Source organism: Microtus oregoni, unplaced genomic scaffold (assembly GCF_018167655.1).
Source record: "Microtus oregoni isolate MIOR12 unplaced genomic scaffold, Mior012 000048F_ref0000485, whole genome shotgun sequence".
Lineage (NCBI taxonomy): Eukaryota > Metazoa > Chordata > Mammalia > Rodentia > Cricetidae > Microtus > Microtus oregoni.
The window spans coordinates 3984831-4010123 of record NW_024543222.1 but is presented as its reverse complement, the minus strand read 5'-3'; the positions used below and the strand labels follow the sequence as shown (position 1 = coordinate 4010123).

At 52.7% G+C, this 25293-nt stretch overlaps 3 protein-coding genes across 10 annotated transcripts in view; all 3 read right to left on the bottom strand.

The window, feature by feature from the left end:
* Positions 1–1441: 1441 nt before the first annotated feature.
* Positions 1442–8044, bottom strand: Trim65 (tripartite motif containing 65). Its single transcript, XM_041635557.1, has 6 exons — positions 7441–8044; positions 4749–4844; positions 4295–4528; positions 4039–4213; positions 3857–3922; positions 1442–3385 (listed from the first exon to the last, which is right to left on the bottom strand). The coding sequence occupies exons 1-6, from the start codon at positions 7861–7863 to the stop codon at positions 2811–2813; spliced, it is 1569 nt and encodes a 522-aa protein (XP_041491491.1). The 5' UTR covers positions 7864–8044; the 3' UTR covers positions 1442–2810.
* A 1003-nt stretch (positions 8045–9047) lies between these two features.
* Mrpl38 (mitochondrial ribosomal protein L38) lies at positions 9048–16820 on the bottom strand. Its single transcript, XM_041635879.1, has 9 exons — positions 16691–16820; positions 16409–16588; positions 12527–12661; positions 12248–12453; positions 11404–11476; positions 11236–11281; positions 9803–9961; positions 9494–9630; positions 9048–9364 (listed from the first exon to the last, which is right to left on the bottom strand). Exons 1-9 carry the CDS (start codon positions 16755–16757, stop codon positions 9228–9230), a joined length of 1140 nt encoding a protein of 379 aa, XP_041491813.1. The 5' UTR covers positions 16758–16820; the 3' UTR covers positions 9048–9227.
* Positions 16821–20620: 3800 nt separating this feature from the next.
* Fbf1 (Fas binding factor 1) overlaps positions 20621–25293 on the bottom strand; it is a 28215-nt gene continuing 23542 nt past the window's right edge. For 4 of the 8 annotated variants that reach the window (XM_041636062.1, XM_041636064.1, XM_041636065.1 and 1 more), the window contains 2 exons: positions 24814–24923; positions 20622–23677 (listed from right to left, as the gene is read on the bottom strand). In XM_041636062.1, the coding sequence (XP_041491996.1) occupies positions 23594–23677; positions 24814–24923 (194 nt within the window). In that variant the 3' untranslated portion in view covers positions 20622–23593. Of the gene's footprint in view, positions 23678–24813; positions 24924–25293 lie in introns of all 8 variants that reach the window. The other 4 variants (XR_005972672.1, XR_005972671.1, XR_005972673.1 and 1 more) reach the window with 4 other exon arrangements.

Below are 25293 nucleotides of genomic sequence, written 5' to 3'. Positions count from 1 at the left end.
ACATTGTTCTCCAATGTCAGAAGTCTTTCAAAATGATTTTGTCATTAACGGCACAAAGTTACTTCAGAGTGATGCAAGGATGTGCTCGCACTGCCTCTAACACCATCCTTACGAGGACTCTGTCCAGAAGGGAGGCAAATAGAAACCTGGTTACACACCTTGCGGCCAGACCTGCAGGAGAGGTAGAACAAGCACAGCCTGAATAACCATAAAGCTTCCAGGAATGCGGCTGCAGCCATATTGCTTCAGAAACAACAGCAACAACAAAGCCCAGCAGGTCTAGTGGCTCACAGTTCGTGCCTGTAATCCTAACACTTGGGAGGCTAAGCCGGAGGATTGGACAGCCACCCAACTGAGGCCAGCCTGGGGACACTGTAACTTCCAGACCAGTCTGGGCTATAGAATAAGACCCGGTCTCAACCCCTCGCCTCACTAAATAGTCAAACAGAAACAAAACCACAGGCCATAAGCAGTCTAGCCATGCTGGGTAGATGAGACATGTCTGTGATTGCAGTACTGAGGAGGTAGAGGCAGGAGGATGCCCCGAACTGCAGTGAGCTTGAAGCCACACTGGGCTTCATAGGGAGTTCCAGTCAGCTAGGTTACATAGCTGATGTGGGATTCCCCTCTGTATGCTGTAAATACCATTGGTTAATAAAGGAACTGTCTTGGGCCTGTGCAGGGAATAGAGGTAGGCAGAGAAAACTAAACCCAATGCTGGGAGAAAGGAGGCAGAGGCAGAGAGAAATCATGTAGCCCCTGCCTGAGACAGGCGCTAGAACTTTACCCAGTAAACCATAGCCATATGGTGATACACAGATTACTAGAAATGAGTTAAATTAAGATATAAGTGTTAGCCAATAAGAAGCTAGGGCTAATGGGCCAATCAGTGTTTTAAATAATACAGTTTCTGTGTGTTTATTTTGGAGCTGAGCGGTTGGGAACCAACAAGTGGCCTGCTGCAACACATAGCAAGGCTGTCTCTGACCTGGAGAGATGGCTCAATGTTTAGGAGCATCTGCTGCTCTTGCAGAGGACCCAGCATGAGGACCCACATGGAGGCTCTCAAAGGTTTGTAACTCCAGTTCCAGGAGATCTGTCGCCCTCTTCTGGCCCCCTCAGGCACTGCTCACAATACAGGATGGCAAAATACACACATACATAAAGATTTTTAGAGAAAAATGCTTTATAGTGATATTTTATTTGTGTTTTAATAAATAAAACTTGACTAAAGATAAGAAGGACAAAGTTATACCACTATAAGTCAGGCAGTGGTGGCACACACCTTTAATCCCAGGATTTGGGAGACAGAGGCAGATGGATCTCTATGAATTCAAGGCCACCCGGGAATACACAAGATCAATGCTGAAACAAATCCAGGTGGTGATGGCTCACACCTTTACTCCCAGTCCTAGGGAGTCATACATCTTCAATCCCAGCACTAGAGGGAATGTAAAATGGGAGAGAGAGGTTTAGTCTGCTTAGTCTGTGGTCACCCTGCCTTGGTAGAGGTAAGACTTCTCTAGAGGCTTGGCTGCTTTGCTTTTCTGGTTTTTGCGAGGAGCCGCTGATGGTGGGCTTTCGCAGAGGGCAGGGTTTGGAACAGGAGGAGTGAGTCCGAGTTCCCAGCCAAACATCTGGGTGGGATTTGGAATGGGGCCCAAGCTGAAGATTCCCAACAAAAAGAATTTCTAAAATTTTTTATTGTACAAAGTTTACCCATCCATATAAAACAGATAAATGTCTAAGAGATTACAAGGGAAAAGAAGAAGTTACGAGAGTGGGCACCCTTGTAAACACCACCAAGATCTGAACACGGGGCATCTCAGGTTAAGAAATTGTACCAGGCTGGGGATGCTGTCAGTGAGACAGGGAGGGATCCTTTTGTTGTTGTTTGTTCTTTGAGTCAGGGTTTCTGTGTGTAGCCCCGAATGTCCTGGAACCAGGCTGTTCTGTAGACCAGGCTGGCCACTTGCAGAAATCCACCGGCCTCAGCATCATGAGTGCTGGGATTAAAGGTGTGCGCCATCACCACCCAGCCAAGGGAGGAGTTCTTGTCCAGCATTCAACACACTCCAGGTTCTAGCCCCAGTACACATACATGGAAAATTCTACTTCCAGAAATTTGAGCAAAAAAATCCAAGGGCCCTCATGGAAGCATGTTCTAGAAGAGCTGGGCCGAGCAAGCTGCTCACATCCACAGCACGGAAGCCCATCACCACAACTACTCTCCACAACCTGCACTTAGTCTCAAGCTGGTGGAACCGTTTGGGAAGGACTAGGAGGTGTGGCCTTGTTAGAGGAAGTGTGTCACTGGGGGTGGGCTTTGAGGCTTCAAAAGCCCACGACAGGCTCAGTCTCTCTCTCTCTGCCAGGTACCTGTGGATCAGGATGTAAAACTCCCAGCTACGGCTCTAGCACCAAGCCTGTCTGCTTCCTGCCATGATGATCATGGAGTTGTCTTTTAAAACTGTAAGCAAGCCCCCAGTTACATGCTTTCTTTAATCAAACTTGCCTTGATCATGGTGTCTCTTCACAGCAATAGAACAATGACTGAGACAGATGTCTAAATGCCAAGAGCTTGGCTTTTGCTTGGGGCTGGGGCTTCCTATTTAATTTTTTTCCGGCCCCTGGCCCCTTCAAAGAGAGTAAAAAGTAAACTTTTATTTAGGGGTTCCCCTCCCATCTTTCTCCTCTGAGTTAAAAGAGGCCACCAGCTATTCCTTTTAGAATGGTGACCTGCAGTCTCCAAGTCAGAGGCTGAGCCACTCCTGGGCACACAGGCATGGCGGCACCTGTCTGTGCCTCCCTCAGTTGAGGGCTGAGGCCTCTTCCTGGGGCTCTGGAGGGAGCTTGGCTTCTGGCTGATGGCAAAGAGTCAGGGTCCTCCCCTCAAGGAGCCAGAAGACAGGGAAGAGCGGCTGGCTGAAAAGCGCATAGAAGGTATGAAGCAGCTGTGTCTGTGGTTCGAGGCTGTAGAACTTGAGGTAGCCGGAGGTCAAGTTCAAATCCACGCCCAGGAGTTGCCCGGGCACCCCGTGCAGGCGCTGGACCTTGCCGTTGTGCCTGGCCTGGATACTGTCCTCCAGGAGGCAGAGACCCCAGGAGTAAGGGCCACGGCCGATGTTGTCCGTGTGGGTCCCCTCCTTTCTGCGCGGTAGTTTGGGGTAGGCGACGCCCAGTGTCACAGAGTGGTCGGAGGTCTGCACCTCCCAGTAGTGCTGTCCAGTCTGGAAACTCTGGGTGCACTGTACCTGCCAGAGCTCGAAGCTGCCTGATCTGGCTGGGCCCTGGGCCTGGTAATGGTGTGTCACCTGCCGGTCCTTGTGGGACAAGCACAGGTACTGGTTGGCAGTGTCCGGGTCAAAGGTCAGATTGCGATAATCTGTTGGGAAGAGATGAACATAGTGGCGACAGTGTCATTTCCCCCGAGTGGAGCATAGGGAGTTACTGTGGCTTCATTTACAGAGAGTTCAAATGTCTACCGTGCTGTGGGCAGAGCACCAGTCAACAGCTCACTGCTGCCTCTGAGCTGGAATCTTCCACATGCCCCCTCTCACGAGAGGGGAAACTGAGGCTCAGAGAGTCAAGTTCACATTGTGTTAAGTGGAAGAAATGTGATGGACCCCAGGTCCCCGTGATGCTCTACTGGCTGGGTGGATGAGGAGAAGGGCTTATAGCCCGCAGCAGGCATGCAGAGGTGCAGCCTGACCCAGGAAGGATCATGGACCGGACAGTCAGAGCAGACCCATCACCCCATACACTCACAGGCATATGCACACATACACACACTCTCGCATGCACGCAAAGGTGTACACACGTGAGTGGACACGACATAGGCATTGGGTCTCCTTACTCTGCCAGAGTTTCTTCCTCAGCGGGCACACTGTGCTGGGGACTGGTGGCGGGGGACCCAAGGCCTCTAAAGAACAAAGTAGAATTAGGGGAGTGGGTAGGAACGATCCCTGACTCCCCCGCCCCGTCTACCCACTGGGGGGTGAGGGTAGGATCTAGGGGTCAAGGAGAAGCCAGCCTTACCCACAGGACCAGCGTGGGCAGCGCTGGCAGCCACCCTGGGGGGCTTCTCTTCAAGGAGGAGCCCACACAGCGGGCTAAGCAATTCGTTCACGTTGTTCAGCTGCTGCACTTCATCCCACTGCGGAGCCGTCAGTGGCCCAGGGGACTCTCCCGGCTCAGAGAGCTGCTGCAACTCCTGAATCCCAGAGACAGTGTCAGCGAGTGGGATGCAAGGTGCAGAAGCAAGGCCCTAGCCCCCTGCCCCGAGATTTGGTACCTGGAAGAAGACACAATCATCTGCTTGCCCCAGGAGATCCTGCACACTGTGTTCGTACTGAGACAGGGCCTCCAGGTGGCCAGTTAGCCGCTGTATCTCGTTCAGAGCCTGGCCCAGCGCCTGCTCCTTGGCTGTCTCTATGTTCCTCAGTGTCAAGTCCTGCTGTGTCATCAACGCCTGTAACAGGCTGCTGAATCTGCTGGAGACCAGCGAGGCCAGGGTGCAGGCTGAACTCTGTGTGGGCACAGGAGGAACCTCAGGGTGGCCAGTCTCGGCATTATGGCAATGCAGGCCAGGTCCTCAGTCACCCACTGGCCTGAAGGGTGGGATGGACAGGGGGAGTCAGTCAGGGCCCTTGGAACCTCCTCCCCACTGGGGCCTGGCTTCTAGTCAGCTTCCCATTCCCTGCCCCTGGGACCAAGGCAGGGCCCAGCATGAGGACTTGGCCAAGTACCTCGATCTGGTTCCTTTGCCGCTGCAGCTCCTGAAGCTGGCTCTCTGCCTCGGTGACCTGTTGCCGGGTAACCTCCACTCTAGCATTCAGCTGGTCCTGCGGCACCCAATCAGAAGGCAAGCATTAAAAGAGGGCTAGGTCAGGCCACCACCACTATCCACATGGATACTAGGCTCTCTGCCATGCCATACATGGTCAGAGTCCCAGGGAGGCCTGCACAGGGACCCTTCTCTGCAAGGTGCAGGATGGTTTGTGACCAATGTGGATGTCTTGAGTCAAAGACCCGACTTTCGGTCCCACTCCTGTTTCTTGCAGGTTGAACGACCTGAGCAGAGCTCCCAGGCCACCTTCTCTGGTTCATAATTCCACCTCTCATCCCGGGCAAGGAATGAGAACAGTAACTCTGGTCAACAGAGTCTGGAGCCGGAAAGGAGACTATGGGAGTTGTCTCGGCGGTGATCGGTTCAGCATATAAGAGCCCAAAAGGAAGACAGGGCCCCGATTATTTGGTTGAGTTCCGTTGTCCTTGGGGCCTGAAATGTGCTGTCCCAGGAGCTGGGAATACCAGGCTGGGGCTCATGCCTGGCCAGGAGTTGGTCTCATTCCCTGCTTTCGTTCCTTCCACACCTTCTCATTACTGCTTTGGGACAGGGTCTCACTGTGTAGCCCCGACTGGCCTGGAACTTGCTGTGTAGACCAAGTTGATCTTGGACTCGCAGAGATCTGCCTACTTCTGCCTCTAGCATGTTGGAATGAAAAGCGTCCGCCACCACCATGCCAGGTAATTGTGTGAGTGTGTCTGTGTTTTCAAGACAGGGTTTCTCTGTAGCTTTGGAGCCTGTCCTGGAATTCTTTCTGTAGACCAGGCTGGCCTCGAACTCACAGAGCCTGCCTCTGCCTCCTTAGTGCCAGGATTAAAGGCGTGCGCCACCACTGCCCGGCTCCAGCTAATTTATTTCTATTATTTTTACAAAATCTTACAAATAAAGACTTTTACGTGAAGTTGGTGTAAGCATAGACAAATGCTCGAACGCCGAGGCACACATGTGAAGGTCGGAGAGTACCCTGGTGTCTCAGTCCTTGCCTTCTACCTCGAGACAGGATCTCTTGCCACTGTGTAGGCCAGGCTAGTTGACCCCTGAGCTTCCTATACCTCGCGTCCTCTCTCGTCTCAAGCACAATTCCAGTCCTGGGAGCACAAGTCACCTGACCGAAGCATCCTCCTTGCTGTGGGCTCTAACCTCCCTGCAGACTTTTGGGCCCAGCTTGGTTGCTTACACTCGTCACGAGCAGCTGAGTCTCATCCTTGCTGTCGCGGGCTTCGGCAGCTCCAGAGTTCACCACCCCCCCCAACCCTCTGAAAGTCCCTTTTTTTCTTTCCAAAGCCATGCACTCCTTTGACTTCCCCCTGGCCCCGTCACCAGCATCAGAATGGCTTCCCAAGCACTCCCCCCTTTGCTCACTGTGCCGTCCTTCACCAACCACCCGCCCCTCCTTCCCTGTCTGCCAGGCTTCTCAGTCACCCCTCTCCTTGCCGTCCTTATGCCACCCTCCTGCGACACTACAGAACACACCGCTCTCCTTCTCTGTCCCATCCCCGGCTCTCCCGGCTGAAATGGCCATGGGCAAGGGTACAGGCCACCACCATAGGGCCGGTTTCATCACCAGCCCTCTATCCAAACCTCTCAGCAGCACAGAGCACCTAGAGACAGCGTTCTCCCTCCTGCAACCCACTGCGCCCTGGCCACTGTCTCTGTAGTCTCAGGGTATAGCTGCAGGCAGGCTGTCCCTTGCCCAGCAGGTCTCTACTCCTTCCAACTATGACTTCCAACTTTCTCCTTACTGCCCGACTCTCCTCCCAGCTCTCAGGTGATGCCGTCACCCGTCCCGCCCACACAGTGTCCCACTGCATCTGTGCCCTTCCTCAGATCTCACCTCTTATGCCCCCCCAAATCTGATGGCATCATTGCCTTGTCTCAAGCTTGCTATATCCCTAGAGGAAGCTCCCCACTATTACTACCCTGCACATCACGGTCTGGTCCCCCATGACTTGGCGATCATCAGGGACCTGCCTCCTGCCTATCACCTCAGATCTTAGGCTAGCCTCTTCCCGGTGCCCATCCCCATATCCTCTTTTTTTCTGGCTGGCACTTCCTCTTCCCTGATTGCCCCCCCCCCTTTTTTTGTTAAATTTAATTTTTTTAGAGAGGGTTGGAGCCTGTCTTGGAGCTAGCTCTTGTTGACCAGGCTGCCATCGAACTCACAGAGATCCACCTGCCTCTGCCTCCCAAGTGCTGAGATTAAAGGCATGTGCCACCACTGCCCAGCTCTCTCTTCTCCTCTTAAGCAGGGTGCCCCTGCTGTCTCTATAGAAGGAAAGATTCAGGTTTTGCTGGGACACTATCTGACCCTGGAGCAGATCCTAAGTCTCTGAGGGACAGAAAGCCCAAATGATTGATTTGCTATACAGGGCCCCCCTTCCATACTGTGCAAAGTGTTTGTACACTTACTGAATGCTGACCAAAGTTGCAAATGGGGCTGCCAGCCCTGGCCTAACACTCTGGAGGGCTGGGTGTCACATTCAGGTGCACAGGCCCTCTGGTTTCCTCTGGGAACCAGCAGCCTCCTGCTGCAGCCCCAGTCTCTGGCCACGAATAGTCCCTGCCTTCCTCCGAAAGGCCCCATCCCGCACCTCGCGCATGCGGCGCTCCACGTCCAGCAGCGCCCGCTCGTGGTGATGGCACTCGTGCACTGTGCAAGCGCTGCACACGCAGAGGCCCTCGGTGCGACAGAAGAACTCGAGCGACCTCCCGTGGCGCGGGCAGCGTGCGCTGTGGCCTGCGCTGGTCTCCTGGCGCGGGATGGCGGTGGCCGGCGCCGGCAGCACGGGAGGCAGCGCCTTCAGCAAGTTGCTCAGCGTCACGTTGCGGCACAGCTTGGTGCCCTCCGGGAAGGGCTGGCGACACACGGGGCATAACTTCTCGCTGCTGCGCCAGAAGTCCTGGATGCAGGTCCTGCAGAAGCTGTGACCGCAAGGCAGCGTCACCGGGTTCCTGTAGCGACACAGGCAGATGTAGCAAGTCACCTGGTCCTCCTCCAGCTGCAGAGCCGCCATGGCGGAAGCGGGCCAAAGGGCTCAGACCTCTTAAAAGGGCTGAGACAGCTGCGGAAGAGCGAAGGACAGCCCAGGAAGACACGACAGTGCGCCAGACATCACGGGAACAGCTCTCCGGAGGCCTAGAACGTTCCTTGGCAGGGATCCAAGTCACCCTTGCCCGCCTTCTGACGCACTGGGAGCTGGGGTGCGGCTCCCACGTGTCCCACCCTGGCACCATGTTTCTCCTCTAGCTCCTCCTGAGGATCCGGTCTTATTTTCAAGGGACCCCACTAGGCCCAGGACTGAGATACCATCTCTGGGGGCGTTTTCCTGGCCAGTAAACTAAGCTGAGTGAGGGTCGTCCATAAGGAGCCCGGTAACACTTGGTAAATGCTCCTGACCCTGGACCATATTTTTGTTTCGTTTTTTGCTGGAGCAGGATTTTAGGCACTGGGATATTTCCCTTCTCTGGGAAATGTGTAATTTTGGTTCTTTTAGAATAATGATATGGAAATTTCTGTTCACTTTTTTCAGAGACCCCGTATTCTTTTTTAGGGGGGGTGGGGCTCAAGGTAGGCTTTCTGTGCAGCCCTGGCTGTCCTGGAACTCTGTAGCATGCACCACCCCGCCCAATTGAGACTATTTGATGAAGGCTCACTACTGCAGCCCCTAGTGGCCTCAGAAGCCTTTCCCAAGCCACCTGAGCAAACACCTATGCCTCCTCAGAGGCTCCTCCAGCAACCCAATCTTTGGCTGGGTGAGTTCCTGGTGTCTCAGCTGTTTTTGCACCCCATTTCACAGGGTGACTACCATTTCCTCTACAGCTGAGCAGAGCGGGCTGGGTCCAGGATCTCCCTGGGCAACGTCAATCAGCGTTCTCATCTTTCTGACCAAGTCGGCAGAACTGACTTGATGCTAGGCCTTCTCCTTTGGAGCCAGAGGGACATCTAGCCACACTGGGGGTTCAAGGCCTTGGCTGGAGCTGTTGCTAGGTCTGACAGGGAGGGCCCCAGCCCAGGGGCAGGAGTGCCTGCATGAAGAGGTCCTGATACCTGGGGCTGTCTCCCACAAACCTTAGAGGACAGGCAGCTTCACTTCCCATGCAGATCTCCAGCGCCCAACTGCAGGGCGCCCTCTTCCCACCCATGAAACACTACGGCTTCACTGGAGGGGATCTGGTGCCCACAAGAGTGTATGTATGGTCGTGAGGAAAAATTATTTTATTCACACACAATCGAAACACCTTCCAGCAGGCCCCGGGGCCTGATGGGACAGGCCCTGCAAGGGAGTGTCTCAGACAGGGCTCCAGAGGCTTGTCTATTCTGAGGTGTGACCTTCTTCCAGCTGTGCAGGCTCACTCTGAGGTGGGTGAGTTCAGCCTCTCAGTAGATCCCATAGGTGGGCTCATGACTGTCCCTGTATCGGTCCAGATAGCGTAGGGGCTGCTGGTGAGGGAAGCGCTTCTGTTTGGGGTGGTAAGGGGGCGGCCGCACAAATTCAAACACAGGTTCCCTCATGCCTGCAGAAAAGGAAAGGGACGGGGTGGACGACTGCCGGAACTGCCCACCTTGGCTTGCAAAGGCAAGGCAGGAGAGGTGTCTGCCCCCAGGCCTGCCAGACCACCAAGCCCTAAAATGAATGCCCTTACCTAAAAGCTGATGGAAGGTGTGGGTGACTGAGTCATCCCAGCGGCACTGGAAGAAAGCCAGACCAGCTGGGGTCATGGCATCCTGGTGTTTCTTGTAGAAATCAAAAGTGCGGAAGGTCCGCTGGGCCAGCTGGAAGCTAGGGCAAGATGGGCGGTATCTGAGAGCGGGAGGGAACACTACAGGCAATCCTGGAAAGCCCCTGGGGTCCACCCAGCATGCTGGACTTCCTCCCAGGAGGAGGAAGAAGCAGGAACCACGATCCCAGAGAGCTGGCCCAGGGTGCAGGGTGCAGGGAGGGTATAGATTACCAGGGAGAGGGACGGGTGTCCTCAGAGAAGTTGATTGGCTTGTCCTGCTTGAAGAGCAAGAAGGCAAAGCGGTGGAAGCCAGAGCCTCGAGCAGGGAAGGGGGGGAGGTAGGGACATGTCTCCTGTCCTTCAGCTACCCTGTTGCTTGGGATGTTGGTCCTGGTAGGAGGAAAGTACCCATTAGCTGCCAGGCCAGTGAGGCGGCAGGAGAATCCCTAGCACTGCACCCTAGAGGCAGTCACCCCCGGGGCCAGACCCTGAACAGTCTGTAGCTGCTGACCTCCAGGACCTCAGGCACCCACTGCGAAGGGAGCAGGCTTGGTTCAGAGGCCAGAGATGGCTGGAGAGATGGCTCAGGGGTTAAGAGCATTGACTGCTCTGCTGGAGAGCACGGGTTCCATCTCCAGCACTCACATGGAGGCTCACAACCATCTGGAACTCGCAGGAATCCAAAGCCATAGGCATTAGACTTGCAAGTGGTGCACATATAAAAACACACAGCTAGATGTGGCGACGCACGCCTGTAATCCAGCACTCGGGAGGCAGAGGCAGGCGGATCTGTGAGTTTGAGGCCAACCTGGTCTACACGGTGGGTTCCAGGACAACCTGGGCTGCTACAAAGAGAAATCCTACCTTGAAAACCCAGAACAAATAAACAAAACACTTGTACAGGATATAATAAAAAAATTAATAATTCTTAAAAAAAAGTCTTCTGCAAAAAAACAAAATAAAACCGAGACCACCACGGCAGTGCCAGCATGAAGCAGCAGGCTGACTCGGGGATGGGAACCGGGCGGCTGCCCATCATTTAGGTTAGGGAGCCGCACCATTTTGGGGCTGCTTTTCTCTCCATGCCCCAGGGTCATGTCAGGCAGTTTCCAGCCTGCTGCTGTGGTAGCCATTGCATCCCTTGCCCAGTCACGACCCTCCAGAGTCCTGCTAAACAGGCTGATAACCGTAGTGGGGAGAGGCGGGCAAGGCAGAAGCCAGGTTCCTTCCCAAAGCTCAGGGAACCTACGTGATCTCTGTCCCTGGCCTGTGCTCAGGGCAGAAACAGGGGTTGAGTGTCTGCAGAGCTGCTGCCACCAGGAGCTGCTCCTGATCCTCTTCACAGTCACAGCACCCCTGGATAGGAAAAGCTGCAGTGACATCGCCAGTTTCACAGGACAGAAAATGAATAGCTCAGAGCAATGAAGACGCTTGTGAGGATTGGCCAGGGCCTACCGCACTTTCTCTTTTCTTTTTCTGAGACAGGGTCTCACTATATAACATCAAATTCAGAAAGATCTGTTTGCCTACACCTCCAGGTGCTGGGATTAAAAGCAGGTGTCACCACACCTGGCTTCTGCCGTTTTCTTCAGTATTTGTGCTCAAGTACATACTTGAATCCCAGAGCCTCCTGGGATCCCCTGGCTTCCCACCCAGATACTCACAGCAGCCAGTGAACATACTCGGCATCTGGCTCCAGCAGGTGCCCATCTGCACGGAAACAGAGACCATCCTTTTAAAGGAGCCAGGCCTGGAGGGTGCCCCCTGCCCAGATCCCCGGGTTCTTGGCTCAGGGAAGGGAGGCTGGAGGCCAGGTGGCCTCTGACACCTACCCAAATTGGTAAGTAGTAGTGTCCACAAGGAATCCTTGTCTGCCTCATAGGTCACCTCTGGGGCCTGGGAAGCCTAGCAGGGAGAGATTAAGGGAGTGCTCACCCTCACCAGGTGAAAACTTTTCTCTGTAGAGGGCTGGAGCTTGCAAGGCCTGGAGAAGGAATTGCCTACACTGACTCAAACCAGGACCTGACAGCTCCTCAGACCCCAATAGGGAAAGAGGGGTTTATAGACTGCCTGCCGCTAGTCCTGAGATAGGGAAAGAGGGGTTTATAGACCGCCTGCAGCTAGTCCTGAGATAGGGAAAGAGGGGTTTATAGACCGCCTGCAGCTAGTCCTGAGATAGGGAAAGAGGGGTTTATAGACCGCCTGCAGCTCGTCCTGAGATAGGGAAGGAGGGGTTTATAGACCGCCTGCAGCTAGTCCTGAGATAGGGAAGGAGGGGTTTATAGACCGCCTGCAGCTAGTCCTGAGATAGGGAAAGAGGGGTTTATAGACCGCCTGCTGCTCCTCCTGAGACCTGAATTTAAGGACCATGTGACAGACATGGAGGCCACTCCAAAGACAATGGCGGCTCTGAGAATAGGAACACATGGTACTTCTCTTTGTCTTATTTCTGTGACTTTCATGATGTTGATTTCCAGGAAATCAAAGGCAGAATAACTAAATGTTAAGCCTAGACAGAGTGATGTCACGATGTGGGTGCCATGTATCCACAGAGCCGAGAGGGGACGGGTGATGGCAAACTGTGTGCCCACATACACACAGAGCCGAGGGAGCGGGTGATGTCACGGTGTGTGTGCCCACGTACACACAGAGCCGAGAGGGGACGGCAAGCATTACCTCTGCTGGAGTCACTTCATTGCCATGATACACCGGGATCAGGTCTTCTCCCACAGCATAAGCCACGTGAAGGGGGACCCAGGGCACAAAAGTGGCACCGTGGAACAGGTCTCGGTAGAGTCCATAATACTCCGCCAGACGCTTCTTGTGGTAGGGACCACTGGTCTTCTCCCACTCGGCCCGCACTGCTTCCAGTGGGATGCTGGCTGAGGAGGAACAGTGCAGCTTGAATACAGTGGGAGGAGCATGCACCTGGGACCCCTCTTCTGGGAGGCTCACCTGTGCGAAGGCGGGCTGCCCGTTCTTCTTCCATGTTGGCTCGAAGCTCTCGTATAAAGTGTTTCCGTTCTTGTAGCTGTTGGGTCCTAATTACCCTAGGTGGGGGCAGTCCAATGTCAATTTTGTCTTTGGGATCTAGAGAAGATAGATATGCTTATGTTGGGATAAGCAGAGCCAGGTCTTTTGTGTTTTTTTTAATTCGAGTATTTTATTTAATTAATTAATTTAATTAATTCTGTGTGTTGATTCATGTGGAAGCCAGAAGTTGACTTGGAGTATTTTGCTCCACTGTCCTTAGTTTTTTTTGTTTTTGAGACAGGGTGTCCAGTAACTAGCTCTGTAGACCAAGCTGGCCTTGAACTTACAGAGATCAGACTGTCTCTGCCTTCCAAGTGCTGGGATTAAAGGAATGTGCCACCATCACCCCACCTGAAGTTACCTTTATAGTGATTCAAGACAGCCAGGTGGTGGTGGCGCACACCTTTAATCCCAGCACTTGGGAGGCAGAGGCAGTCAACCTGGACTATGGAGCTGAGTTCCAGGACAGCCAGGATACACCGGGATCAGGTCTTCTCCCACAGCAAGATAGGAAACCCTATCTTGAACCCCGCCTCCCCCGAAAAATAGAAATTCAAAGGTGGTCAGGCATACACACCCAAGTCTTAAGTAGAGTTAGTAACAGTTTCAGGCAGATTTAAAAAAACAGCTCCCCAGCTAGTGGAAATGCTTTTAATCCCAGCACTTGGGAGGCAGAGGCAAGTAGATCTCTGGGTCGAGGCCAGCCTCGTCTGCATAGGGAGACCCTAGTCTCCAGCCAGGCCTGGTGATTCACGGCTGTGAAACCAGCACCTGGGAGGTGCAGATCAGATAATCAGAAGTTCAGAGTTGCAGTTACAGCAGTTACAGTTCGTAGTGAGTTCGAGGACAGCCTCGGTTAATGAGACTCTATCTCAAACAGCAACAAAAAACAAAACAAACAAAAACCAGAAAATAAAACAATGTCATACTTTTTTTTTTTTTTTTTTTTTGAGACGGGGTTTCTCACTCTGCAGACCAGGCTGACTTCAAACTGCCTCTGCCTCCCAAATGCTGGGATTAAAGGCGTGCGCCGGTTGAGTCTCACGTTTACAGGCAGATAACTCATACATCACTTGGAAATTTGTTTAAATTCAGACTTTGACCCATTCAAGACCACACAGCTGGGCAGCTCTTAGGGAATGCCTGTGCTGTTGGTTGTGGGGTACAATTGGGGTACAAGGACCTAGAGAACCTTCAACCCAACACTTATCTATGTACTGAGACACGACATACACGGAACCCTCGTCTCCAGTGACAGTAGCTACATCCTCTGTTCCTTATCTCAGTTTACATTGAGGAGCCAGGAGTGGGAGGCAGAGGCAGGGGAATATCTGTGAGTTCTAGGCAAGTCCAGTCTACACAGCAAATTCCAACCCAGCCAGGGCTACTGTTTCTCAAGAACAAATACATTTGAGGTCATTGAGGATCAAGGATGTCAGGCCTCTGAGGAGCTGGAGTCTAAATCAGGCTATTCAGATCAGGCTCGTACCCTTAAATACCACAGACACTGCTTGTACCGGCTGAGATGTCGCTCAGAGGTACAACACTTGCCTAACATGCACTGGGCTCTAGTTTGATCCCTACAAGGAATAACAAGAACAGTTAGCAACAAAAAACCCACCTCTTTCAGTGAGTTCGAGGCCAACCTGGCCTACTGATCGAGTTCCAGGATAGCCAGGGCTACACAGAGAAACCGGTCTCAAAACAAAACACAACAAAACCCCACCTCTTTAAATCACACAATGCAGGGGCTGGAGAAATGGCTCAGTGGTTAAGAGCACTGATTGCTCTTCCAGAGGACCCAGGTTCAATTCCCAGCACCCACATGGCAGTTCACAACTGTCTGAAAATCCAGTTCCAGGGGATCTGACACCTTCACACCAATGCACATAAAATAAAGATAAATCATAAAAAATTAAAAAATAAATATATAAATAAATCACACAATGCATGTTGTCTTACTTAGGGTTTCTATTGCTGTGATTAAACACCATGACCAAAAGGGTTTATTTGGCTTATACTTCAGCATTGCTGTTCATCACTGAAGGAAGTCAGGACAGGAGCTCAAACAGGGCAGGGTCCCAGAAGCAGGAGCTGATGCAGATGTCACCGAGGGGTACTGCTTACTGGCTTGCTCCTCATGGCTTGCTCAGTCTACTTTCTTATAGAACCCAGGACCAGCAGGGCAGGGACGGCCCCACCACGACTGCGCCCTCCCGCATTGGTCACGAAATGAGAAAACGCCTTACAGCTGGGTCTCCTCAGCTGAGGCTCCTTCCTCTCTGATGACTCCAGCTTGTGTGTTGACACACAAAACCACCTGGTACACACGTTAAGCCGAAGAGAGATGGTGGGCAGTTCAGAGAACTAGGTGCTTTATCCTGGGGACCATGGTCTGGACCCCAGCAGTGATACCGGGCAGCTCGCCAATGCCTGTAAGTATAACTCCAAGGGGGGGCTGGAGAGAAGGCTCAGTGGTTAAGAGCATTGCCTGCTCTTCCAAAGGTCCTGAGTTCAATTCCCAGCAACCACATGGTGGCTCACAACCATCTGTAAAGAGGTCTGGTGCCCTCTTCTGGCCTTCAGGCATACAGACAGAATATTGCATACATAATAAATAAATAAATATTAAAAAAAAAGTATAACTCCAAGGGACTCCTTCTGTGGCCTCTGTGGACACCTACAGACTTATGCACACACATACAGATAATAAATTTTTTTTTAATGTTTTATTATTTCTACAGTGTTCTGCCTGCATGTACACCTGCAGGCCAGAAGAGGGCACCAGATCTCATTACAGATGGTTGTGAGCCACCATGTGGTTGCTGGGAATTGAACTCAGGACCTTTGGAAGAGCAGTCAGTGCTCTTAACCTCTGAGCCATCCCTCCAGCCCCCTAAACTTTTTTTTTTTTTTTGGTTTTTCGAGACAGGGTTTCTCTGTGGTTTTGGGGCCTGTCCTGGAACTAGCTCTTGTAGACCAGGCTGGTCTCGAACTCACAGAGATCCGCCTGCCTCTGCCTCCCAAGTGCTGGGACTAAAGGCGTGCGCCACCACCGCCCGGCTGTTGTTTGTTTTTTAAGACAGGGTTTCTCTGTGTAACTACTCTAGCTGTAGGTAGACCAGACTGGCCTTGAACTCACAAGAGATTTCCCCCTGCCTCTGTCTCCTGACTGCTGGGACTAAAGGCAAATGGCACTACCGCTCGGCTAACACTTTTTTTTTTTTTTACTTTTTTTTTTTTTAAAGGATGTATGTTAGCTTCATGTACTGGTGAATGCCAAAAAAACAAGCAAATCAAAACAAAACAAAACAACAACACCAAATTCTCTTAAGGCAGGAGGATTGCTGCAAGTCTGAGGCCAGTCTAGATTACAGTTTACTCCAGGTCATCATACCCTGCAAGATCCTGTCTCAAAAATAACAGCAATACACACTATGAGCAAATTCTTTAAGGTTGGGTCCCTAAGTCACTTCTCCCAGGTTTCCCACCGTGTGGGTGCAAGGATCCAATGATGGGCAAGGCAGGCAAGATTCTGTGCTCAGGGTAGCGACTCTGGGGAGGCTGGAAGGCAGGACAAGATGTGGCAGAGCACGTCAGGAACACAGAGAGGTGCTCCAACACGAAACGGGGGCGGAGTCGTCAGGAAAGGACTTCGGTCAACGACTTAGAAGGAACTCTAAGGGGTGCAAGCAGGTCCTCCCTCCCTCGTCCCGGGAGCACACAGGGGCCGAGGCCGGGGGAAGAGTATGCTACCCGGTCACCGGGTCTCCTGCCCGCCCAGCTCGGCGCCGTCGCCCGCACCTGTCTCCTTCACGAAATACTCCCGATACGTCCGCCACCAGTGCGGGGCCCGCGCCTCCTGCTCTGCCCGGCGGCGGTACCGCTCGAAGCTCCGGTACTTCTCCAGCCGCTCCAGGTTGCTCACGTCAATGTCCTCGTTGGGCATAGGTCCGAGAGGGGGCGTCCGGCGGCGGAGGGGCGCTGCGGGTAGAGACGGGGGTGTCACGCCGGCTCCAGGCCCCGGCTGAAGCTCAGGGCTGGGGCTGCAGGACCCCAAGAGCTCCCTAAGCCCACACCACTCACCCGAGGTGCTGAAGCCCCGGCATCTCCCGTTCGCCAACAACGCGGCACGCCACCAGGGCGCCGCCATCTTCCCCCAGGTCGCCAGAGACGCCCGTAGGACCCAGACAGAGGTGGCTAGCGAGAAGCCTGCGCGTCCAGCTGGAGGCTCCGCCCCGCTCCGGCCAGCCCCGCCTCTCGGAAGGCTCCGCCCTATGGATTCAATCTCCAGACTTAATTTTGAAAGCTCGGGGGACCTTTCCCAGGGCGACAAGACTACAAGCTGCACTTGGGCTGAGAGTTGCCACTAGGCAGTAGCACGGACGTATAGCTCCAAGAACAACTATGGGTTTTGACCCGGGAGATCCCATGACACAGGGATTGGTGGGGAGTATTCTGGAGTCAGAGTTGGGAATAAGACAGGTGATAACAGCGCTCACTTCCTAAATCTGTTAGGATTTGCACGCTGGCGTATCTGTTATCTCTTGCTTGTCTCCAGTTCATAGCTCTGGTGGTCTCTATCTGCTTCTGTCCCAGCCGCAGTCCCTCGGCCCTGGAACTAAAACTTCCAATACAGCAAAGCTTCACATCCTCAGCTTCTCCCCAGACCACAGGGTGCATGTAGTGCTGTTATGACTTTTCCCTCAGTGACCTGCCTGCCTCGAAGTGGTTCCAGAAAGTCTTGACGTCTCAAGTCCAGGCTGATGGCAATCAGTTGCTTTACTAGCAGCTATGCGATCCTCCAGCATAAACGACCACATCTTAGATTTCATTACTTCCAGACAGCTAAACCTTGCTCATCACTTTTGTACATAAAAAACCTTCTTTCTTTCTTTCTTTCTTTCTTTCTTATTTATTTATTTATTATCCCAGGTGTAGTTCCCCTTCCCTCCTCTCCTCCCACCCCCTTCTGTTCCCACCTCCCAGTCCATGTCCCCTGTTTCTGTTCAGCGACCTAGGCACTCTTCGTGTGTTACAGTTGTGTAGCTTGGTCCTCTTGTGGGACTCCTATCAGTGGGAGCAGGGGCTGTCTCCAACTCTTACTAGCTTTTCGGACCTTCCTCCTCATACTGGGTCGCCTTGCCCAGCCTTAACGGGGAGGTGCTTAGTCTTACTGCAACTTGATGTGCCGTGTTTTCTTGGTACTCACCATCACTTCCAATTCCTCCAACAGCGAGCGAGCACCTGCTGTCCGGCAAGTGTTGGCTCTCACAGGTCAGGGACACCAGAGCCTTGCCCGGAGGAGTTCATAATTATGGAACAGTTCCTGCCGAGTGTTAGGGGAACCAAAGGCATCCTGCAGGATGTTTAGAAGATCTTACTTGCTGTACACGAGCCTCTAAGCTCCTTTCTCTGCCCTTGTACTGCTGAAGACACAGAGGATCTCCAGGAAGGGTGGAGGCTCACTGCTCACCCAGGCGGCCTGTTCTTCACTTTCATTCTGCTTGTCTGGGAAGCTCTGAAGAATGGGGCTTTGGATTTCAACTGTTTGAGAGGCCAAGTGTGAATTCATACATTCTGACTAGAAGCAACAGCTCCAACAATATTAAATTTAAATGAGTTAGGGTTTTGTTATGTGTCCCTACCTACCTTGGCACTTATTTTGTAGTCTGGCTAACCGTGAACTCATGGTAATCTTTTTTTTTTTTAAATATTTATTTATTATGTATACAATATTCTGTCTGTGTGTATGACTACAGGCCAGAAGAGGGCACCAGACCTCATTACAGATGGTTGTGAGCCACCATGTGGTTGCTGGGAATTGAACTCAGGACCTTTGGAAGAGCAGGCAATGCTCTTAACCACTGAGCCATCTCTCCAGCCCCCATGGTAATCTTTTTTTCCTCCTGAGACAGGGTTTCTCTGTGTAGCCTTGGCTGTCCTGGAACTCGCTCTGTAGACCAGGGTGGACTCTATCTCCCAAGTTCTGGGATTAAAGGTGATAAAGGCCTTATCACAGCCCAGCTTCACAACAATCCTCTTATAGCAGTCTTCTGAACGCTGGGATGACAGGCATGTGGGCACCACTCATCTGAGTGATGCTGCCACCATGTCAGGCTGTCAGAGATTTGGGCTCCTCATCACGACTTCCTTTCTTTTTTTTTTTTTTTTTTTGGTTTTTCGAGACAGGGTTTCTCTGTGGTTTTGGAGCCTGTCCTGGAACTAGCTCTTGTAGACCAGGCTGGTCTCGAACTCACAGAGATCCGCCTGCTTCTGCCTCCCGAGTGCTGGGATTAAAGGCGTGCGCCACCACCGCCCGGCTACGACTTCCTTTCTGATGCATGTTCGGGTCCCTAGGAGCACAGTAAGGTGCAGCTCTGCCCTCTGTCCCTTCCCGTGCACTGCACCACATAGACACACACACACACACACACACAAGCGTACATACGCTTCTCATATTCACTCCTGTCCCCTCTTGTCTTTTGTAGCTCACAGCCACGACTGGTTTTCAAATATGTGAACGTGGGGCCGGAAAGATGATTCCGCTGTTGGGTGAGAGTACAGGCTGTTGTTCCAGAGGACCTGGTTAGGTTCCAGCACCCACACTGGTGGCTCCCAACTGCCTGTAGGGGACCCAGTGTCCTCCTGGCACCCACACTTAGAAATGCAGAAGTCCTTCATAAAGTGTCAGTGAGCAGTGCTTACCCTGATAAGCTCAAACTTGTCAAGGTTTTATGTTCGTGGGTGTTTTGCCTGCATGTATGTCTGCATGCCATGTGTATGCTTGATGCCACATGGGTCAGCAGAGGGCACTGGATATCCTGGAGCTGGAGATACAGAGGGTTGGGAACTGCCACGTGGGTGCTAGAAATGGAACCGAGAACCTCTACAAGAACAGCAAGTGTTCTTAACCATGGAACCATCTCTTTTATTCTTTTTAAATACAAAGTCTTTCAGTGTAGCCCAGACTCCTAGAGCTCACAAGCCTGCAGTCAACTTCCTGAGTGCTGGGAGTACAGGTGTTTACCACCACAGCCAGCCACGTGCAGACTCCTGAACAATGTAACACTAGGCTGCCTTCACCTGCTAAGTCTCAGCTTGCTTCACTACTTAGGAAGACCAGGGTGTTTGGGACACTCTTTGTAGCGCCTTCCTTCCCATGTGCTGGAAGTCACCCACTTTCCCTTCAGGTGGTGGCAAACAAAAATGCAAGGTGGCCCCGTACATGCCAGCTGATTACCCATCTTTAGATCCACAACTAAACACGCAAGTTTAACTCACAACTGTTTATGTGTTGAGAGCACTGAGTCCCAGGCTCGTTTAGTCCTTATGGGCACCAGCTAGAGCAGCAGCATCACAACTGCCCTGTGTGTCACATCCTCTTCCCCTATGGGAACTCAAGCCCAGGCCCTGCTACTTGTTGTCCTGTGCAAGGGTTTGTAATCCCCAAGTGTCCTCTTCCACCCTTGAGGCAGAGGTCATGAATTACTCCCTTCCAGGTATCCCGAAGGATAGCAGGTGCCAGAGGAAAGGGTATAAGGTCAAAGAAGCCTGTGCCTGACCACTTTAGGTCAGCCTTCTGCAGGACTACCTGCCTCTTCTGTGGACTGTTTTCCAAAATAACAGCAGCATAAAGCAAACACTGTATTTCATTCTCTTTTTTCAGAGAAAGGGTCTCTCTACACACCCCTGGCTGTTCTAGAACTTGCTCTGTAGATCAGACTGGCCTCCAACTCAAGAGATCCACCTGCCTCTGCCTCCTGATTACTCGGATTAAAGGTGTGTGCCACCACTTATTCTGCAGTCCAGCTGACCTGGCTGGGAATGTTCTGTAGCTCAGACTTAATCTCAAATTTAAGGCAATCCCACTTCTTCAGTCACTTGAGTGCAGAGATTACACATGTGAGCCACAACTGGCCAGGGCAAACATTCTAATAACTAAGGATACATTTCAGTGGGCCCTAGCAAACTCTAAGGACCTAGATAATAGGAACATATGGATAGGCTTAAAGGGTAACTAAGGGGAAGAACATTTATTTACCCACCATGTGTACAGCCCCAGGTTCGGTCCCCAGCAATGCAAAAACAAAATAGAATAGCAAAGAATAGAGCAGTTTAATGGGCCCAAGAGAATTAGGTTCCTTTGAGAATAGCTCTGGGGAGCATAGGCAGACTCTGGCTCACCCTCTCGCACCATCCTCCTCTGCCCCTGCTCCTGTGATCACACCTTCATGTGTCTCCTCTGCCCCTGTGATCACACCTTCATGTGTCTCCTCTGCCCTGTGATCACAGCTTCATGTGTCTCCTCTGCTCCTGTGATCACAGCGTCATGTGTCTCCTCTGCCCCTGTGATCACACCTTCATGTGTCTCCTCTGCCCCTGTGATCACAGCTTCATGTGTCTCCTCTGCCCTGTGATCACACCTTCATGTGTCTCCTCTGCCCTGTGATCACAGCTTCATGTGTCTCCTCTGCTCCTGTGATCACAGCGTCATGTGTCTCCTCTGCCCTGTGATCACAGCGTCATGTGTCTCCTCTGCCCCTGTGATCACAGCGTCATGTGTCTCCTCTGCCCTGCCCCTGTGATCACACCTTCATGTGTCTCCTCTGCCCTGCCAGTGATCACACCTTCATGTGTCTCCTCTGCCCTGCCCGTGATCACACCTTCATGTGTCTCCTCTGCCCTGTGATCACAGCTTCATGTGTCTCCTCTGCCCCTGTGATTACACCTTCATGTGTCTCCTCTGCCCTGTGATCACAGCTTCATGTGTCTCCTCTGCTCCTGTGATCACAGCGTCATGTGTCTCCTCTGCCCTGTGATCACAGCGTCATGTGTCTCCTCTGCCCTGTGATCACAGCTTCATGTGTCTCCTCTGCTCCTGTGATCACAGCGTCATGTGTCTCCTCTGCCCCTGTGATCACACCTTCATGTGTCTCCTCTGCCCTGTGATCACAGCGTCATGTGTCTCCTCTGCCCTGCCCCTGTTATCACACCTTCATGTGTCTCCTCTGCCCCTCTGATCACAGCTTCATGTGTCTCCTCTGCCCCTGTGATCACACCTTCATGTGTCTCCTCTGCCCCTGTGATCACAGCTTCATGTGTCTCCTCTGCCCTGTGATCACACCTTCATGTGTCTCCTCTGCCCTGCCCCTGTGAACACACCTTCATGTGTCTCCTCTGCTCCTGTGATCACAGCTTCATGTGCCTCCTCTGCCCTGTGATCACACCTTCATGTGTCTCCTCTGCCCTGCCCCTGTGATCACACCTTCATGTGTCTCCTCTGCCCTGCCCCTGTGATCACACCTTCATGTGTCTCCTCTGCCCTGCCCCTGTGAACACACCTTCATGTGTCTCCTCTGCTCCTGTGATCACAGCTTCATGTGCCTCCTCTGCCCTGTGATCACAGTGTCATGTGTCTCCTCTGCCCTGCCCCTGTGATCATACCTTCATGTGTCTCCTCTGCCCTGCCCCTGTGATCACACCTTCATGTGTCTCCTCTGCCCTGCCCCTGCGATCACACCTTCATATGTCTCCTCTGCTCCTGTGATCACAGCTTCATGTGTCTCCTCTGCCCCTGTGATCACAGCTTCATGTGTCTCCTTGCCCTGTGATCACACCTTCATGTGTCTCCTCTGCCCTGTGATCACACCTTCATGTGTCTCCTCTGCCCTGTGATCACACCTTCATGTGTCTCCTCTGCCCTGCCCCTGTGATCACACCTTCATGTGTCTCCTCTGCCCTGCCCCTGTGATCACACCTTCATGTGCCTCCTCTGCCCTGCTCCTGTGAACACACCTTCATGTGTCTCCTCTGCTCCTGTCCCTGTGATCACACCTTCATGTGTCTCCTTGCCCTGTGATCACACCTTCATGTGTCTCCTCTGCTCCTGTGATCACACCTTCATGTGTCTCCTCTGCCCGTGATCACACCTTCATGTGTCTCCTCTGCCCGTGATCACAGCTTCATGTGTCTCCTCTGCCCCTGTGATCACACCTTCATGTGTCTCCTCTGCCCCTCTGATCACACCTTCATGTGTCTCCTCTGCCCCTGTGATCACACCTTCATGTGTCTCCTCTGCCCCTCTGATCACACCTTCATGTGTCTCCTCTGCCCCTGTGATCACAGCTTCATGTGTCTCCTCTGCCCCTGTGATCACAGCTTCATGTGTCTCCTCTGCCCCTGTGATCACACCTTCATGTGTCTCCTCTGTTCCTGCTCTTGTGGGCACACCTGCTCAGGTGGAAAGCAAGGAGCACCCCTGAATGCAAGCTGCTGTATTAACAACTGTGGTTTCTTTCTGAGTCCTTCTGTCCTGGTCTGCCGGATCATTTCCCCTCCCCTGCCAACTCCTGATACCCTGCTTGGCATACCAAAGACTGGAGGAGCAGCAGCAGCTCAGCTGTGTGGTCCCTCACAGGCCCCAAGGGTACCTTATTTCCAGGCAGAGGCTCCAGCTCCTGAAATCTTCCTCCCTCCTCTGCTTCTCCATATACCCTCGGGTCTACAGTTCCCCATGCCCACCTCTGGTAGAGACTTGGATGGGAGGAAGGAGCTAGTGTGTTCATGTTGAGTTGGCTAGTTACCAGGGAGTAATGGGAATGAGATGGGGCTCAGAGGCCCTTCTCCCTATTCCCTAGTGGGAAGGAACCTCTCAGTCAGGGAGAAGTAGATGACTATTCATGGTGTCCCACTCTAGTGCCCTGAGAAAAGCCCAGGCATGAGACTCTCCAGTGGCTGCCCTGTAGAAGGGGGTGATGATCTGGGGCCTTACTATGGGACAGGAGTGGGCGATTGGTGGTAAGAAGGCCTTGATGTCATTGCTCCCTTGGGGAGGCACCTGCTGTCCCTTAGCTGGGAAGAACACACGGATACTCTGTCCGCAGAGAAAGCTGTAATCAGGCTCTGGGTAGTGCGCCACCTTCCTAGGAGCCTCCTCCGGGGAGGGGGAGCTCTGGGTCGGGCTGGCTGAGGAGGCGCTGGCTATCATCAGGCAGAATGGTATGCCATGTTGTAGGGCGCCTTCTTCAGAGTTTCCAGGAAGAACTGTTCATTCTCCAAGAAGTCGTGGTCCTGTGAGGCAGGCAGATTCAGGTGAGCGCTCACACTTCTGTGCCCTGACAGGGTATTCCTGACCCTGGAGAGCCAGCCTGTGCTGAGGAACTCCCTGCACTGGGGAGCAGTGGGGGTACGTGGGAGCTCAGGCATGGAATGAGACAGGCCATGATGTCAGTCCTGACAAGGACTTGAGAGTCTTGGAATTTATCAGCAATGACCTCATGCCTCTAGGCCAGTGTCTTCATCTACAAACTGATAAGACTGTCTCATGGCTGGGCATGGTAGCTCACATTTGTAGTTCCAGCAATGGAAGGAGGACTGCATGCAAATCCAAGGCTAGCCTGGGCTACAGAGAGAGACCCCATCTCAACAAAACAAGCAAACAAAAAGCAAACAGGAAGGAAAAGGCTAAGGCTATGGCTCTGCAGGGCTGTGAGGAAGGCAAGCTCACGAATTCCTGCCTGAGGACACTCACACTCCCCTCCTGCCCCCACGCAGAGTGCCTTGCTAGAGGCACATGCAGTCTTTGGCCTGAGCACACCATGTGGGACCTGCGCCTTGAGTGGCCGCCATTGCCACTGACGTCATAGGTTATTTGCAGGTTAAGAGGGCACTGCTGACCTCTTGTAGAACAGGTCTTAGCTATGTGGGCAGTTTGCCGCCTCTTGTCTTTTTTTCCTCCTGGCAGATTTTCACTGTGTAGCCCTGGCTGGTCTAGAACTTCCAATGTAGATCAAATTGGCCTTGAACTCAGATATCTACCTGTCTCTGTCTCCCAAGTGCTGGGGTGAAAGTTGCAGGCTCTGTATTTTTTTTTTGAGACAGGGTTTCTCTCTGTGTAACCTGGCTGTCCTGGAACTCACTTTGTAGACGAGGCTGGCCTCAAACTCAGAGATCCACCTGCCTCCCAAGTGCTGGATTAAAGATGTGTGCCACCATCACCTGGCTCAAAACCAATTTTAACAGGGGGTATTACTGGGGATTGAACCAGGGCACTGTACAAGTTAGACAAGCATTCTACCATTTAACAAATCCCCAGGCCTAGTGGTCTATTCTTCCCCTTCATGAGCAGGGGCCAGACCTCCTTAGAGCCTTGGAGGGACAGTCCGTTATAAATGTGTGTGCGAGAACCCGAGCCCAGCGGCACTCACCTGCTCTGCTGTGTGCTTCAGCAGCAGCAGCTTGGCAAGAAGGTGTGTGGGCACTGAGGCAGCAGGTGTCTGGCTACGCTGAGGAATGGTGGAAGCAGGGGCCTGGATGGCTGACAAGAAAGGCAGGAGCCAATGTCAGGGAGAAAACTGAGAGGCCTGGTTTTTCCTGCAGGACCCATACCCACATTGCATACACGGGAAGAGCCTGGCCCCATGTCCTGGAGACTCTGGAAAACCCAGGTTCCAGTCATAGCATCCACATGGCAGCTCCCAGGCATTTGTAACTCCAGTTCCAGGGGATCTGATGCCTTCCTCCAGTACAGAATATCCCCCACAACATTCTTTAAAAAGGACAAGGCACACTGTACTGGAGCAGACTCCTGGTAACCTCCTGTGGGCTCTACAGATGCATGGGTGCACAGACCTACATACAAAAAGAACAAGGAAGAAAGAAGACTTGGAGCCTATGGTGGCAGAGCA